Source organism: Manacus candei, unplaced genomic scaffold (genome assembly GCF_025592945.1).
Source record: "Manacus candei isolate 608988 ecotype Guabito, Panama unplaced genomic scaffold, ASM2559294v1 h1tg000076l, whole genome shotgun sequence".
NCBI classification, from domain to species: domain Eukaryota; kingdom Metazoa; phylum Chordata; class Aves; order Passeriformes; family Pipridae; genus Manacus; species Manacus candei.
Window position 1 is genome coordinate 9,117,941 of NW_026138124.1, and position 16,468 is coordinate 9,134,408.

A 16,468-nucleotide genomic window follows, 5' to 3' on the forward strand; every position below is an offset into this window, starting at 1 on the left:
AAAAAGCTTTACAGCTAAATCTGGACATAACTTGTTCTGCTGTGCATTTAACTCTAGAACGTGGCTCTGACACTTAATGGCACTAATTATGACTCAGCTCTTACTCGAAGTGACTCAGGATGGGGGAAGTATTTGGCAATGCTCTGACAGACTTGAACAGATGAGAGTTAAATCCAGCTATCACTACAAGACTGGCCCAGCTGAAGCTTTTAGAGCATCTTCAGTGAAATGGTGTAAATTCCTTAATGATTAAGACTCTTTCCATGAAAGCTGGAGTTAATGAAGACCGGAGTGCCTGTTTGTCTGGAGATTTGCCTGGCAGCTCCTTGCAAAGGCAGGACTCTGCAGCCCTGGAGCCAATCTCCTGTCCTTAAATGCTGGGGTTTGGGGGAGGTGGGACTGTCTGAGCAGTAACATTGTCAGAGATGCTGATGTACCAAGTAACACTAAGCCTCTGAGAACAGTAGTCCTGGAGCAGGATTAAAGATGAACATTCCATGGTCTGCTGCAGGGTTAGGGTGTAGCTGTGAAATCACTGCAGTAAGAGCCAGCAACAAGCAGAGCTGCCTTTCTAAAGCAGATACTTCTGGTGTATCTTTGTTTTGACTCGCCTGTACCTTTTAATTATTTCTTCCCTGACGCTTTTGTTTCTACCTTTTATATGCTAAATATGGAATTTGATTTTTCTAAGCTGCACCTTCTGAATTCCTTTGCAGGTTGATGCAATAAAGGAAAAGGTGAAAGTTGATTCTTGTTTTCCATCTTTAAGTCTGGAGGACTAAGTCTAAGGATTCTGCATGAGTTTTTTTCTTTCCTATGTTTACTACACTGCTGCTACTGCTTTTTCCCCAAACAAAATATCACTAAAGCATATGCAAATTGTTTAACTCTCAGTAGCTAGTGCTGTAGGAGAAAAGTAGATTCATTTGCTACTAATAAGCTAATAGGTCCTCAGGAAGGGCATCCAGATGATCAGTTGGATCACAGTCAACCTGGTATTGAAACAATGCACAAGTGCTACTATTTGACAGCCAATCTGACTGGAAGAACCTCCTGCAGTAAGTCTTGGAGCCATAAATCAGTGAGCCATAAATCACCTGGCATTTGCTGGTTAAGGACTGTGATCCAGTTTCTGATCCCTTGACCATGACTAATGTGTGCTGACAGTAGGCAGAGTAGATACTGGCTGCTTCAGAAGAGACTCCTCCTCACTCAGGTGTCCAGTTCTCATGGTGCTGGTCTAATCCCCACGGTGCTCTAGTTCACACAGAACTTAAAACTTCAGCTATTAGACAAGTCTGTGGTTCTCTTCCCTGTAGTAAATTCCTAGTACTTGTCCAAAAACGACTGCCTTCAAGCTCTTCAGCTTCACTAAACTTCTCTTGCTACCTCATTAAAAACATAATATAAAAATGGTAATGCTTATTGCTCTTCTGAGGCTACTCCAGGGCTTGCCTTTTGCTGTGCAGTTTTGACCTTCAGAAGGGCAATCCGAGGTTTCTGTCCATCTGCTTCCCCACAAACCCCACTGTGATTCTCCTTAGCCCAGGGCTCAGCCCTAGTGGGAGTTTTCCATTAATGTGGTTCAGACAAAGTGACAAATGGCTTTGAAGATGAACTGAATGCAAACTGTTGTAAAGACACCAGTGGCACTCAGGGCTGACCTGACCAGCAGTAGTGTGAGGCCCTTCAGCAGTAGTCAGTGAGGCAGTAGGAGAGCGTGTGTGTGAAAAAAGGTAATTGAACTGCAGTGTTTGCATAACCTAAGCATGTGTAGCAGTCATTGCAATTACATCCCACTCTTCCTTAAGCTCCAAGGCATTGCTGTGGGCTGCTGTGGTTTTCTGGGGGGAGCCTGTCTGGCAGTCATCTTCAGCCCTCACTCGTGCTTCAGTACTCTTGCCTCTTTTTCATGCACACATGACACGAGAACATTGAATGCATGTTACTTTTCCTCTGCAGCTTCTTGCAGTCCCTGTGGAAAAGCCTTGAAATCAATCTTGCTACAAGTGTGTAGGGCCCTGAACCTGGTGATGCTCGAGCAAGTGGTGTAAGAACCATCCTGCAGGCTGGTTTCAAACTCGCGCTTGTGACCGTAAAGATTTGTTGAGCTCTGAGGGGAGGCATCAAAACTGGGTCAAAAATGCATTGAATGTCCTGGGCTGGAGGCTTTCCAAGTGTGTGTAAGCCAAATGCCTCTGCTTAGTAGCAACCTCTGCACATTCTCCTTGGATTTGCATCTCTGAACTTGTGCTTCTGTGTTCAGTGTGTTGCTGTTTGAGTTGAAAACAGTGCAGTTCTCAGCACAGGCTCTGGGAATGAGTCTGGGAGCGTTGGCACACGATCCTGGGCACTTTGGCAGCAGCAAACCAGACACTGGGGTGAGGCAACCAACAGGCTGGTCATGGAAGCCCAGTCAGGGAGGGAACTCGAGCTCAGCACTTCTGCCACCTCCTGGGTTTGTGCCTCAGCTTGAGGTTATGGGTAAACAGGCTTATGGAACACATGTAACTCACAGCTCTCAGAGATTTGTTAATGCAGCACAGTTAAACTGGAAACTGTTCAACTCCCGGGTGTTGGTGCAGCTGAATAAGTAACACTGACCCTGTGTAAGTGCAGGAAACCTGTCTTCAAACACCTTTATTAAGGACACAAATGAAATGAAAGGTTAATCTGGTTTGTGAGTTGTCTTACTGTCTTTAAAAGTAATTGGCGTGATTTTCTTCGACTTTACCCTAAATCTTGTCTCCCAGGTAAAATATCAATACCTCATTTTGTGGTTTTAGTTTCAGGGCCTGCCTTAGACTGTAGAAATGCTGAGTTCCCTTGGATCTGTTTTAGTAACAAGCAATATTTCACTGCAGAATAAGTCTCTTCTCTTGCCTTTCTGTAGGGGTGGGCTGAGAGCACGAGTGCACTCACTGTGCAGCACTGGAGCTGGCCAGGCTTGTGTCCTTACTGTGTGTTAAGCTGGAAGAATTGGAGTATCTGTGGGTTTAGGCTGACTGCCACACAGTTCTGGAGTGGAAAAAGCAAGTCTTATACACATGCATTCTCTGCATTTGAACTTAAATTGCATGAGTGAACGGGTTTGGAAAGTGAAATCTTGAGGCTCAAGTGACATGTCGGATGCTATTGCAGTCTGCTGTACCTAAATCAGATTATTTTACCTCAGTGCTGTCTTCAGGGAAACTTCTCCTGCTCCAATGCCAAAGGTCTCCAACTGAGACTGTGCTCAAATCCTAAAGGCTGTTGGTTTGAAGTAGTTGGAGCGACCCTGATGAGCTAATTCCTGATGTCCAGGTAGCTCCAGTCCCGTACGGAGGCTTTGGTACAAAGCTTCAGCCTGGAGTGAGCTTTCAAAGCAGTTACACAAATGCCTCAAGGAGGGCTTTTTTCAGGAAACAGAATCTTGACTGCACCAGTACCAACATTGCTACTTGAATTGATCTTAACTTGTAAATGGTCTCCTTTTCTGGATGGGTGTTAACATACCACTAAGGCTTTTCCACTTCTCTGCCACAAGTAAGTACCTGTTTCAGAGGAGATTTTTTAATTGTTGGTCTCAATTCCAGGTGGACAAACTGGATGCATCAGAGTCTTTGAGAAAGGAAGAGGAGCAAGCTACAGAAACACAACCTATTGTTTATGGTAATGCTTTAGTTCATGTGTTGTCCATAACACATTTTGCTCCTAAAACAACACTTCTCTAATCTTGGTTTTTCCCAAGGAAATCCTTGGAAATTGGAATGTTTTTCATGTGAAATCAAGTCTTAAGGAATGTGTTCCAAAATACTAGATAAAGTGCCACTCTGATGCCGTGGCTGCTGAGGTGGGCTGTGGGCTTGCAGGATTTAAGGTTGTCCTGGCTCATTGAGGAAGGGTGTGCAGGAGCTGTGCTATTCCAGCCTTCCAGCGAGGGCATTATTTGGCTCTTGTCCAACATGGGTATTTTCTTTGTATCCAGGTTATTCCACTAGTTCTAGTGAGATTTTCTTCATACACTTTCCAGTGCAGTATTTTCAGCCACGTACTCTGTCCTGCTGTTCTGTGGGGAAATCCCCCCCTGGCCCACAGCCCCCAAAGCAGCTGGGCAGGGCCTCGCTGTTAAACACACAAATACCCCCGGGGCAGTTACAGGAGCTGTGCTGAGTGCAGGGGCACTAAAGATGCCGTTTGTGTGTTGCAGGCCAGCCCCAGCTCATGCTGACAGCGGGACCCAGTGTCGCAGTTCCTCCACAAGCACCTTTTGGCTACGGCTACACTGCACCTCCCTACGGGCAGCCCCAGCCTGGCTTTGGGTACAGCATGTGAGCTGCAGCACAACTCCCTTGGGAGCAGCGTATTTTCTTACTGAAACTCCACCGTCCCTCCCCGCTTTAACTCATAACAGGGAAAAGCAAAGAGTTCTGCCTCGTGTTCTTGTAACCTTTATTTCATGAAGGACTGTTTTTTCTAGCGCAAACGATTTGAATCACCTCTGTTTAAATCTTTTTTCCACATTCCATGTCATTTAGACTTTTACTTTCGAAAGGGGAATAGTTTAAAACGACTTTGTTCAAGTGGGCTTTTGCAGGACTGCTTATTACCATTAAGTCTATTGTGAAGATTCTGATTTGCACTCTATAGTGTTACACTCTAATATTGAATCTTAAGTTCATTGTATGTGAGCAGCTTTACAGTATGTACTGTCTATTCTAAATGCATTTAAGTCTCACTGTATATTTGGAGAAAGCTAAAGCCAAGATACTTGTATTTGACCTTGCAAGACTGCTGACAAGAGACAACACTAATCAGCATATCCTCCCTGGGTTGGATTGCATAGCTCTAAAAGAATTTCCAATGCGTACAGACAACCTTGCCTGACTTCAAATGAGTAAAAATTTTTGGTTTTGTTTGTTTTTTTTTTTTCCCCCTTAACCTATGCAGGTTTTTCCAGTTATGCATATAGAAAATGCTAGTGTCTTTTTGCTCACTCCATATGTAACAGATGACCTTATGTTGTGCTGTATCCTGTGCTTTTGTGGGACATTCCATTCAGGAACAGAGCACCATGATTCCAATCTGTGTATTTACTAACCCTGCCCTGAGGTTTGTGTATGTTGGATATTGTGGTGTTTTAGATCACTGTTTTGAGTGTACAGAAGAGAGAATTCAAGCATATTGCTGTTCAGTTTTGTTTGTGCAATTTGAAATTACGCGATTTAAAAATAAATTACTGGACTGTGGACATGCTGCACAGTGGTAGCTTCACTTTACTGTCTTCAAAAAGGACCTTCCAACTCAAACCAAGTATTACAGTGCTGCTGGTGTGGGGCAATGCAGGCAGGGGTCTGAGGGGGCCAGTAGAAGAGCAGCAATGGGGACCAGTAGCGGGGTCTTGCACTGAGGGGGCGATACAGGAAAATATGTAATGCTTTTTCTATAGAAAGATGATGCCAGAGAGAAGAAAATAGCACTTTTCACCAGTTGGCTGCACTGTGGTCAACTCCAGCAGATTTGAGCAGATGATACATTAGGATTGTGGTAGGGTGTGCCAGTTCAATTGAGATCATGTTCTAGGTATGTAAATTGCCTTAAACATATTTAGCTTCAAATAAAATTGACTTAAATGTTTCTCTATGAATACTGTCATATTTGAGTGTAATGAGTGTTACAGCACTGGCCAGGTTTGTGTTTGTGAGAGCTGTCAGAGCTCCTGTCTCAACCAGGGGCCACAGTTGGTGCCAGGATCCGACTCTGAGGCCAAATCCCCTTCTCCCTTGCTCCTGGGAACCCCACAGTTGTGTGTCTGAAAGGATTATGCCTGAGAGGTGCAGTATAAAACTCATGTCAGCCCCTCTGCCATTCCTCCTGGGTCTGTAAACATGACTGATGGAGACAAATCCTTCTGTTCCCTCTCTTACAACCTATTTCTTTGGTGCTCAGCTGGAAAACATGGCCATGAGGCTGTAAAAGGTGCTCAACAGAATTCTTACAAACCAGATTTGTTACAAAACTGACCTGCAGAAATTCCACCTGCTAAAAGTGCAGGGAACTTGCCTATTTACCATCAGAGCTGCAACGGAGCTGTAGAGGTAGAATTTACTTGAGCTGTGACCAGTGTGCTCTGAACTGCCCAGTAACATCTGTAACTCCTTCCTTAAACCTGGGAGGATGGTTAACCCCAAGTAACACAGGATTTAAGTGTGGCCCTGTGTGCCAACCTGTCTGTGTGAGGGTAACTCCCTCCACCTCGGCTAAACTGCACATTTTTGCAGGTGTAGGAGCCACACAGACCCCTCCAGAGGGGAGCTCAGCTTACAGCTGCTCCCCACAACTATTTACCAGCTCCTAAGGCTTGGGCTGCAAACCCAGTTCAACCAGTCAGTCTCACACCAGTTACAGGTTATTGCATCAGTTGCTCTCCCAAAACTGGGGCAGGACGTTGGCTGCAGTTCCCCCCAAGCAATCTGGGGCGATTTTTAACTGCTTCACCTGCCAATCCTTTCTGAATTAAAGAATGTATCTCTTCAAAAACAGGCAGAAAGGGGAAACCTTGCCATTTTGAGCACATGGGACAAATTCTCTTGAACTTTGCTACCACCCACCACACAAAATCCTCAACCCATTGCACAAGTTGTAAATATTGGGGGTTCCTTCCTGGGGGTAGTAAAACTCTGCCACCTCTGCTTTCTTCAACTCCCCTGAGCCAAGTGTTTTCTTCCCCCCTTTGGAACATAACACACAAACCAGAGAAACTCATGATTTACAAATGTAAACCTTACAAAACTTATTTTATTTAAACTGAGAGCATATGGGAAAACGCCCAAACTTGGATTGTAACCCTTCAGTACTGACATACATCAACTATTTTGGTCCTAGTTTAGAAGAGTTTAAGGTGACCAGAGACTTTATCTATGACATCAGCTGGCCCTGGTCCGATGCCGAGGACGGTCCTGGAGCCTGGAGCTATCTGAGTACGCCCAGCATCCTGGATCAAGCTCACGGTCAGTCCCAGGCGCTTTGCCTCAGCCAGGAGCTGGGCCAGAGTCTCCTCATCAGGAGCTTTGAGGACTATTTTGGGTTGCCCACAGTACTCCCACTGCTTCAGGAGCTCGGGATTCCTTCTCTCCACTTGCTTGTAGGCAGAGACAGCAGCGTGGGAACACTGGGCTGCCACTTTGCCCTTGCCCATCTTGAGGTCCTGGCGGACGATCAGCACCATCTTGAACTCCCCGGACTCTGCCATGACGTCTGCCTCGCCCTCCAGGGTGCTGGGAGGTGCAGGTGTTCCCGCTTTGCGCTTCCTCAGGAGCCTCTCACGGATGCCCCATCCCAGGCACAGGCCGCACGCGACTCCAGCCACGACGCCGAGGAGCTTGGTGAGATAGTCCATGGTGGATTCTGGACACTGGCTATGGAAGGGGAGAAGAGAATTTACTTGAGCATTTGGGGAGCTCTCACCCGGTTATCTGGAAACAACAACACTTGTTAGAAACACAAAAGGGCAATTCCAGCTTCACTCATTGGGAAAGGATGTTCAGAGACACCTTTCCTGGTGCGCGGTCTCCTCCTTCCCCAGCCACAGGTTTCTAACTGCAGACATGTCACTGGTGGCAGGTTTCAGCTCAGGAACAGAGCTAATAACAAATGGCAAATTATCACAGAATCACAGAGTGGTTTGGGTTGGGAAGGACCTTGAAGATCACCCAGTCCCACCCCTGCCATGGGCAAGAACACTTCCCACTATCCCAGGTTTGCTCCAACATGGCCTTGGACACTTGCAGGGATGGGGCAGCCACAGCTTCTCTGGGCAGCCTGTGCCAGGGCCTCATCACCCTCACAGGGGAGAATTCATCCTAATCTCCCATCTAACCCTGCTCTCTCAATATGAAGCCATTCCCCCTTGTCCTGTCACTCCATGCTCCATCTTTCCTCCAAGTCCCCTTCAGGCACTGGAAGGCCACAATTAGGTCACCCCACAGCCTTCTCCGGGCTGAACAACCCCAATTCTCTCCGTCTTTCCTCACGCCAAAACTACACCTAAAAAATGCGCAGAGAAGCGGTAAAACGCTGGAGGGTTTTACGCCAACACCCCAAAATGAGTTCGGTGCCGGTCCCCGGGAGCGGAGCGGGGCCGCCTCCGGCCCCACCTCGGCAGCTCCGGCCCCGCCAGGCCCGCGGCCGTTGGGGCCTGAGGGGGGAACGGGGGCACAGACCGAGCGGGGATCGACCGAGCCGGGCCCTCCGACCCTCGGGGGGCCATGAGGGGCTATGAGAGGGCCATGAGGGGCTAAGAGAGGGACACGAGAGGCCACGAGGGGCCACGAGAGGGCTATGAGGGGGCCATGAGGGGCCATGGGAGGACCATGGGGGGGGCATGAGAGGACCATGAGGGGGTCATGAGGGGACAATGAGGGGCCATGGGGGTCCCTGCTCACCCGCCGCGCCCGCTCGGCTCCGCCGCTCCCGCCCGGCCGTGACGGGCCTGCGGCGCTCGGGAAGTGACGGACGGCGAGGGCGGGACGGGGCGGGTTAAGCCGGGCCCAGTTCCGCGTCGTGCCGGGCCCAGCGGAGCTGCCGGCGCCGAGCGCGGTGAGTGCGGGACTGGCGGGCGCCTCACCCTCCCCTCCGCGGGACCCCCCGGCGCTGCCCGTCCCCTCACGGCACGAGGGGCCCCGCAGTGACCGCGGGCAGGGCAGACCCCAGCCCGGGCGGCTCCGGAGGGTCCCGGGGCACCGCGACCCGGCACCGGCCGGGGCGGTGTTGTACAAACCAGGGGATGGGAGGGACGCGGCCCTGGAGCCGCGTGTGGGGACCGGGCGGCAGGAGGGAGCGCCGTGAGGGCGGAGGGTGGGAGGGGAGGTCGCTCTTCGCCGGCGTTCAGGTTTTACTGATAAATCGGTGTGGATAAATGAGGTGCTGCCAGCTCGTCCCTCTGGATCTGAGCGGCTCTGCTCCCTCAGACCCGCGGGAGGTGTGGGATGGACTCGCCCCGCTCCGGCCGCAGGGACGGTGCCCGATGACACAGGGAGGAATCCACTCTGCTGGGTGCGGGGAGTCGGGACCGACGGGCTTTGTCCACCTCCCCAGCAGGAATTACCGTGCCTTCCCCCTGCCTCCCCAGCAGGAATTACTGTGTTGTAACTACCAGCGTCCCTGATCCTATGGACTGCTCGTGGTTTTTGGGGCGGTGAGGCCCAAATCCGTGGAGATTCTTCATGTTTCTTTTCTCCTGACCGAGGTTAAGCCCCTTTGCTGCGTTTGTCTGGTTTTCTGTTCTCTGCCCAATGTCCTCTGGTGTTTACAGGAGATAATAAAGCAGCAAGATTCCCGTTTTTGTTCCAGCTGTGCCTCCTGGATGTTTGGCAGGTCATGCAGGTGACCCGAGGGAAGGGCTGATAAGTGTTTGATAGCAGCTGTTTGTCTACAAAGCACTGTGAATCCAGGTTATCCCCTGGTTATCCATACCACATTTCTTCCGGGCTCTCTGCTGTCCTTGTTTCCTCTGGTCTGTGCTTACCAACAAGTGGGTATCCTGGTTTAGTTAATGGTGAGAATGTGGGTTGAGGTGGAGAAAGTGTGATGTTACTCTCTCATGCCCTGGAGCACCTGTGCTGTGTTTGGGCAGTGGATTTTGGTGCTGTTCTGCTGCCAGGAATTCTAAGATTGTTTCACCCAACAGATTTGGGGGCGTTGCTATTAGGAATTCTGCTCTTTGAAGGTTAATTTTGCTCGGTTCCTCCCCTCACTGGGGGCTCTTATGCTTTGTAGCATCCTACCTCATGATAACCTGTATCAGCTCTTCTTAATGCTTTCATTAGCTCATTGAAACAGGCTTCGTTATGCCAGTCCTCTTGCTTTCAATCCATTCTTTCTGCACTATGGAAGAGCCCCTTCCTTATTCCTTCCTGGGTAAGTGACAGTTGTAATGGCTTCATCCCATGTTTTCCAGTGAGGGTTTGGAAACCCACGTCTCCAGTTGTGCAATAGGAGGTGAGCTCTGCTGAGTAATTTGAGCTTTGCTCGGTGTCCTACTGAGCAGCTGAAATCAGGAGTGTTTGTAATTGCTGTGGGGAAGGGGAGGAGGAGACTCAGTGCTTTTCAAGTGGGTGGTAGCAATGAGGAAGGTGAGTACACTGGGAACAAGTCTCTTACTTGAATGTTTGCATTGTTTCCACCTTCAAGCCTTTTTTTCCTGTGATCTTTGAATATCTTCTGAATGTCATGAATGTTCCTGACCACCCCTCTGCTCAGAATGATCTGTGTAATCAGTGAGTGTTTGGAAATCTTGTATTTCTTTAAAAAACTGTGGGTTTAAAGCAAAAAAACTACAGCTCCTGATGTATGGTGATGGGAACCTGCGAGTTGGAACTTTAACTGCTGTTCCCTGTGGAGAACTGTGAGCTGGGTGGACTTTGCCATGCCCTGAGGACAAAGGGCACAGCCTTGAAGCTGTTCCAACACTGAGCTTTTCATGTCCCTGTTCCAGGGTGAAATACAGCACTGAAACCCCCACACCTTGCTGGGTTTGGTGCTGCCCTGACCAGAGGACCCCGGGAGACAGCAGGATGTTATTAGTGAGGCAGGCAGTTGTTCAGTGTATTTAAACTGATTAAAAGAATGTTCTCCTCTCTCACAGGGCTCAGAATCAGCATCTGTGAGCCTTGTCTGGGCAGTGTGTCCTCACCAGGGCAGGTGGAGTGTGTGAAATCTCAGTTGGTTCCACTTAGAGGCTGTTGATGTCCGTGAAAAGCAGGACTTGTTGTCTCAGGAGCTCATTTCAGGCACTGTGTTCTGTGAGCTTTGTCAAGTGCTCCTGGTCATCCCCTTTCATCTGTGCTGTGCTCCCTCTTCCAGGAGCAGCACTCTGGACATAATGGCTGGGCAGGTTCAGGCAGCCACTTGTGAGGAAACTGTCTCCCAGCACTTTCAAAAGAGGATGAAGGCAAAGTTCCTGCCAAATCTGCACTGGCTGGAAGAGTCAGGTGGTGATTCTCAGGGCTGGGTTTATGTTTTAACTCTTTTTTTCTTTCCTAGTCAAACTTTAGCAGGCCTGTTTTGTGCAGGGTGTGTGTTGACAATTCCTGGGACCTTTCTTCCCTCTGTGTCCCTGGAAGCACAGGGAGGATGACAGGAGGCAGCTTGACTTCACCTCCAGAGCTCAGGATGCATCTGAGGGCCGAGACAAACCCCTGGGCACTGTCTGGGCATGGATGCCTGAACAGCCCTCTGGAATTAAGGATGTGAATTATACTGTGTTTAGTCACCTGAATATTAAGTTACAGCCTGTCTTCCAGTGCTCTGTGGCCTCTCTCTCCAAAGCCTTTCTCTCTGCCCATCCCAGTCTTTCCAAGCCATCAGTTTTGGTGAAAGGGGTGCTGGGGCACAGTGAGATCCCCACAAAAACCCAAACAATGTGTATTTTTAATTTCCTACCATCTTTCAGGACAGTTTAATATATGTGGCCTTAGTGGCAGGGACAGAACTTTTAGTAACCTCAAAAGAAATTCCGTGGCATCCCTGAAACTCAGGTTACAACAATATTAAATGAGTCCTTCCTAAAACGTGTCCCAAAGTCTTTTTTGGGGGGGAAAAAAAATGGAAATTTTAATTCTAAATTGTAAGAGGATTCTTTTGAAATAGTATTTGGGTAGGAATTGGAAAATAGGTCTGGTGTACAGAGGCATAACCCACAAAATGGAAACCTGTGGTCTTTAACTGAATTACTTTTCCTTTGAGGGATTAAACTATTTTAGTTAGAAAAACATTTTGAGTATGGGAATAAATGCACTCCTATCAAAATAACCCATTATAGCTAAATCTGTGGGGATTTGGACCATCTTTGAGATGTGCCCTAATTTATTTTAATTGAATGCTTCCCAGAGGTGTTAAAGGAGTGTGGGGGGGGGGGAAATCAAGCAGTTACTTTTTTTATTTCCTGCTGCCTTTAGGAAAGTTATTAACCTCCAAGAGAGTGGCTGTGTCAGTTGTGTCACATGATGGACAAGTGTTATCTTGCTCTGCAGGGACAGGAGGGCTGGAAGAGGAGCCTCTTCGGGCTCGAGAGCCGCAGAGCTGAGCACGGAGGTGGCTGTTCCACTGCCTCTGGATCCTGGGGAAGGACTGGAGAGGGACAGAGCTGAAGGGTAGGTAATGTTTCACTTCAAAGCTGATCCCATCCTTTACCTAAACGTGCTCATGTGCCAGGCAGCCTTTGACTTTGGAGGGAAGGTGCTCTCCAAACTTAATTTATTCCCGTTTGCATCGTGGCCCTGTAGAGCATTTGATGGCTGAAACAAAACCCTGGCACAGGTTACCACTGTCTAGTTTAATGCAGCTCCTTCCCTGCCTGCAAAGGCTGGGCTTTAATCTTTTGTTCTTGTGTAACTGAAGAATGGTGATGTAGAGAAGGAAGAAGGAAGGGTTATCAGAAAAGTTGAGGAGAAAGAAGCAGCAGGATTGGAGCATTTGGCTTAAAATGCAAGGAATGGCACGAGACTGGGAGTGGGTGCTGTTGAGGTGGCTGGGACCAAACAGCAGCAAAATGCTCCAAGCTGTAGCTCTGGTTGTACCAGCTGTGAGACCAGTGACTGATGGAGATGAGAGTCAGGGCTCCAGGACCTCTTTAGCAAAAAGAATGAGTGATTCCAACAATGTCTGGGAAAGCAGTGGGATCATTAAAATAGCCTCCTTGTTGTTCCAGCACGGTGGAGAAGAGTCCTCCAAAATCCTTAGTGCAGAGCAAGAGGCCACATTCTGCTCCTCCAAGTGAGAGTGCAAACACCCAAGTGCCTCATCCAAAACTGTTCCTTTTTGCATGAGTGCACCCAACACTTGGGTGCTGCCTCAGCCTCCCCAGAGCTTCAGAGAAGAGACTTTTGTCCCTTTCTCTGGTTGCAGAGAGCAGATACTGCAGTGCCTGATTTTGTTGTGTTCTCCTGCTCTGAGAGCTTGTCTTGCTTTGTCTCACTTATGCTGAGAAGTGCCAGTCACAGTTACCATAAACCCTTCTTGTTGACCCATTCCCATTTCTGACTGGCAATAATTGTCTTTTTTATACTTCCTGGTTTGGGTTTCACTGGAGCTGAGTGCTGCATTGTGGGCTCTTTGTGCAGCCCTACAAAGCAGTTCTTGTGTGAGCACAGCTCTAACAAATGATCTAAGCCACCCTGCTACAAAAACTGGTCACAGTTGTTTTTCCTCTCTCTTTTAAATAGTTTATTTTTGTGTTTGCTGGTAACTACTCCATGCAGTTGGCAAACTTATTTTTAGGGATGGACTCTTGTCCTTTTTTCAGTCAGCAAGTGAAGTTCTGTTTAGCAGCTGGGATTTAATTTCCTATGGTGAGCTCTCATGGATTGGGTGTAGATTTGGGAATATGGGCTCAGTTAATGAAGGGTGACTCCATTTTGGGGCAGACTCCCATTCCAGTTAATCCCTGTGGGGAGGAATTAGTGCAGGACTAGTGACTCCAACAGGCATCAATCAGCACAGCAGATCAGGAGCCCTGAGCTTGCTGGATGTGCCTCCTCCAGCCCCTTGTGCTAAGATGATTTAAGTATAATTAGACCTGGGTAAACCAGGAAGTGATTCCTAAAACCAGGAAAGGTTTGCTCTCTGAGTTGCCACGTGATAGGTGTCCAATTCTCCCAAGTAGGCTGGATTTTTAAACAGGAATTTTTAGAGCTTCTCTGCAGGGTGGGTGAACCTGGAGGCCTCCTTCCCAAGTATTCCCCCTGCACAAGTGTGGAAGGGGATTATTTCTCTGCTTTACTGTAAATGTTGACTTGTGTGCTTGAGGAGGTGTTATGCAAAGCTAATCCTGGATTAGTGCCCTGCCAAGCAGGCAGGGGAGGAGTGGCTCTGGGAGTGGAGCTCCTGAAAGCTGTCACACCTCTGGAACAACACCTGAGACCCCCAGGCATGGAGGAATTCCATGGATTTCAGTGGGATTTGTGTTGTGCACAGCCTGGCTTTCAGCATCAGGTGTGGAGAGCAGTTTGCATTCCAGTCTGTGAACTTCCTTGGAATGTGATGAAGCTGAGAGCAGAGACCAAACCAACCGAGACTTGAACTTTGAAGGCTGGATTTGCACCCGGAAAAAAAAAGATGGATTTCAAAATGAGGAACCTGTGGCTCCCACTGAAGTTTTTGTTGCCTTCTTTTTTTTTTTTTTCTAGTGTTTGCTCTATTTAAGTCAACAAAATGTGACTGAAGTTCCCTAAACCAGAACACTCTTTTTTTTTTTGTGTGTGTGGCTGTGTGCACATCTCTGGATGGTTTTTGCTTCCTGTGGACATCAGGGTTTGTATCTGTGGGGGTCCATTCCCAATATTCCCCTCTGCAGTCGGAGCTTTGTGTGTGCAAATGTGTGTGATGCCTGTGTGTGATGCACAATGTGGATATATAAGCTTATATTGCATATTTTCTTAAATAGATATTTAAATATATAGCAAAGGTAAGCACAAGTAAGTGCAGTCAGTAGAAATAAAACACTCCCCCATCTCCTGGTGGAATGAGGGGGTGGCTGAACATTTGATCCTTGTACTGCCATCCTCAGCTGAGTGCTGGGGTAACTCCCCTGACTTGCAGAGTGCCAGGCTGCCCTGAAGTGACCCGAGGAGAGGGAGAGGATCAAATTCCCTGGAATTTGACAGTCAGTTGGGAGCAATCCCTGGGTTGCAGGTGATTGCAGTGATGCTGTAGAGCTCCCACTGCAGCAGGTCATTCCTCTTGTCCTTGGTTGACTGTGGAGCCCTTGGCATTTTTCACGAGCAGGCTTTTTTATTACTGTGTTTTATTGCTTTTTTTAATAACTGTTTTATTAATTTTCTCGGTGGTTTGGGTATTCTGGGGCTCCAGTTGCAGTGAATAAAAACTAACGTGCCTGAGATTAGTTTCTGCTGGCTGGTTTAACTAGGCAGAGCTCTGTTTCTGCACATTTCATGTCAGGAGGAGGTGTTGGAGGAAGAACTCCTTGGGACCTTGATGCTTTTGACTACTGACTTTTAACTAAAAACCCCTTTAATAATCACATTCTATCTATGTGTACTACAAGTAATGCACAAGGCTTGTACCTGTCTGGAAGAACATCTGTCTAAAACTGACTTGTGAAACCCTGGAAATATTAAATGCAGTGTCTGAAGTCTTTGAACATTTTATTTTAAAATGTGACAAAATTATTGCAGTCTGAATCAAGGGGGTGATCTCACTCCTGTTTACCAAACCTGAGCCCAGCATAAATCAAAGGGGAAGTATTTCTTCTGCAGAAGTTTAATTTCCTCCACTGGACAGTTTTATATAACCTGTCATTTTAATGTTGCACTACTATTCTTTCCAACAAAAGCAGCATATCAAAAACTGTAAATCACGTTTGCTTACAGGGAGAAATGCAGTGCAGATAAGATGCTTTAGCTTTGGGGGACCCTCTTTTCCAAAATAAAATTCCAGACCCTGTTGTAAGATTCAAGAGAGGGCTTTTAAAGCAAGGAGTCCAACTGGCCACTCTCTGTGTGTTTGATTGCATAAGAATTGTCAGCACTTCAGGTCTGAGGTGGGTTGTTTGGTTTTTTTTTTTTGAGGAGTAAAAAAAAAAAAAAAAGAAGCTCTTGCAACATTCTGGTTTGTGCTGGCTTTTAGTTCTTGCACTATTTACTCTCCTGGATAAGGGAAACCACAGCTGTTCTGTTGGGTTTTTAGGGCTGAGCCAGCAGAGAGAATGGACATTTTCACAAGGGCCTCCCCTCACACAGCTCTTGTCCTCTGAAGAGTTTGCCTTTTCTGGTTTCCAGAGATCAGACTGTGCAGAAGAGGAGCTGCAGCTCTGTATCTTAGTTACCAGCTGAGGGTTGAGCTTTTCAGGCTGGGAGGTTTTTGAGCTCTCCTTGCACACCTGGAGCTCAGTGCCAGGGTGAGAACCATCTGAAGCACCTCTCCGAGGGCTGGAGTGAGGTCTGTGGGAAGCTCTGCTGCTCCTGGAGCCCAAACAGTGGGTTGGGTCATGGAAGGGATTGTTAAGGAGCTTTTGTGGGGTTGTTACAAGTGAGGGAGTTTTGTCATTTGAGTGAAAAATTTAGAATTCCGTAGGTGGGAATGTTTGAATCTCTGTCATTGTGGGACCTGAATCACGTTCTCCTGTTCGGTGGTGTAATGCAGGGTAGCTGGGATTTGGGTTGGGAGAACTGCTGGATCCTTTGACTGTGGAGTTCATGGAGCCTTCCTAACCAAAAGCAGCCACTGTGCTCTTTGCTTTCCCCCTGCCTTAGATCCCCAGCCGTGAGTGATCTATGAGATGGCAGAGAATGGCACAGACTGTGACCAGAGACGCACAGCAATGAGCAAAGAGCAGCACAATGGCAACTTCACAGGTAGGTGGGGGCTCACCTGGGGTGCTCAGCTGGGCACTTGGGGGTCTAAAATGAACATAACATTGAAAAGGAATCGATGTGGGTGCACTTTGCTGGGCCCTGAGCAACCTGATCTT

The 16,468-nt window shown here is 47.9% G+C and overlaps 3 protein-coding genes across 10 annotated transcripts in view; 2 read left to right on the forward strand and 1 right to left on the reverse strand.

Annotated features, from left to right (window-relative positions):
* The window catches only part of CLTC (clathrin heavy chain), a 29,779-nt gene extending 24,549 nt beyond the window's left edge, over window positions 1-5,230 (forward strand). Inside the window, exons 31-33 of one of the 2 annotated variants that reach the window (XM_051809981.1) lie at window positions 717-737; window positions 3,576-3,651; window positions 4,190-5,230. In XM_051809981.1, coding sequence (XP_051665941.1) covers window positions 717-737; window positions 3,576-3,651; window positions 4,190-4,314 — 222 coding nt within the window. In that variant the 3' untranslated portion in view covers window positions 4,315-5,230. The remainder of the gene's footprint in view (window positions 1-716; window positions 738-3,575; window positions 3,652-4,189) is intronic. The other variant, XM_051809982.1, reaches the window with a different exon arrangement.
* Window positions 5,231-6,741: 1,511 nt separating this feature from the next.
* Window positions 6,742-9,152, reverse strand: PTRH2 (peptidyl-tRNA hydrolase 2). 4 transcript variants are annotated; one of them, XM_051809833.1, is made up of 2 exons: window positions 9,134-9,152; window positions 6,742-7,397 (listed from the first exon to the last, which is right to left on the reverse strand). In XM_051809833.1, the coding sequence occupies exon 2, from the start codon at window positions 7,376-7,378 to the stop codon at window positions 6,866-6,868; it is 513 nt and encodes a 170-aa protein (XP_051665793.1). In that variant the 5' UTR covers window positions 7,379-7,397; window positions 9,134-9,152; the 3' UTR covers window positions 6,742-6,865. The 4 variants fall into 4 exon arrangements, with proteins under 4 accessions (XP_051665793.1, XP_051665792.1, XP_051665791.1 ...); XM_051809832.1 differs by lacking the exon at window positions 9,134-9,152 and adding an exon at window positions 8,424-8,487 and having other exon boundaries at window positions 6,742-7,454; XM_051809831.1 differs by lacking the exon at window positions 9,134-9,152 and adding an exon at window positions 8,424-8,479.
* VMP1 (vacuole membrane protein 1) overlaps window positions 8,501-16,468 on the forward strand; it is a 59,367-nt gene continuing 51,399 nt past the window's right edge. Inside the window, exons 1-3 of one of the 4 annotated variants that reach the window (XM_051809826.1) lie at window positions 8,501-8,577; window positions 12,012-12,140; window positions 16,259-16,352. In XM_051809826.1, the coding sequence (XP_051665786.1) occupies window positions 16,277-16,352 (76 nt within the window). In that variant the 5' untranslated portion in view covers window positions 8,501-8,577; window positions 12,012-12,140; window positions 16,259-16,276. Of the gene's footprint in view, window positions 8,578-9,215; window positions 9,512-10,094; window positions 10,113-12,011; window positions 12,141-16,250; window positions 16,353-16,468 lie in introns of those variants that run through there. The other 3 variants (XM_051809824.1, XM_051809827.1, XM_051809828.1) reach the window with 3 other exon arrangements.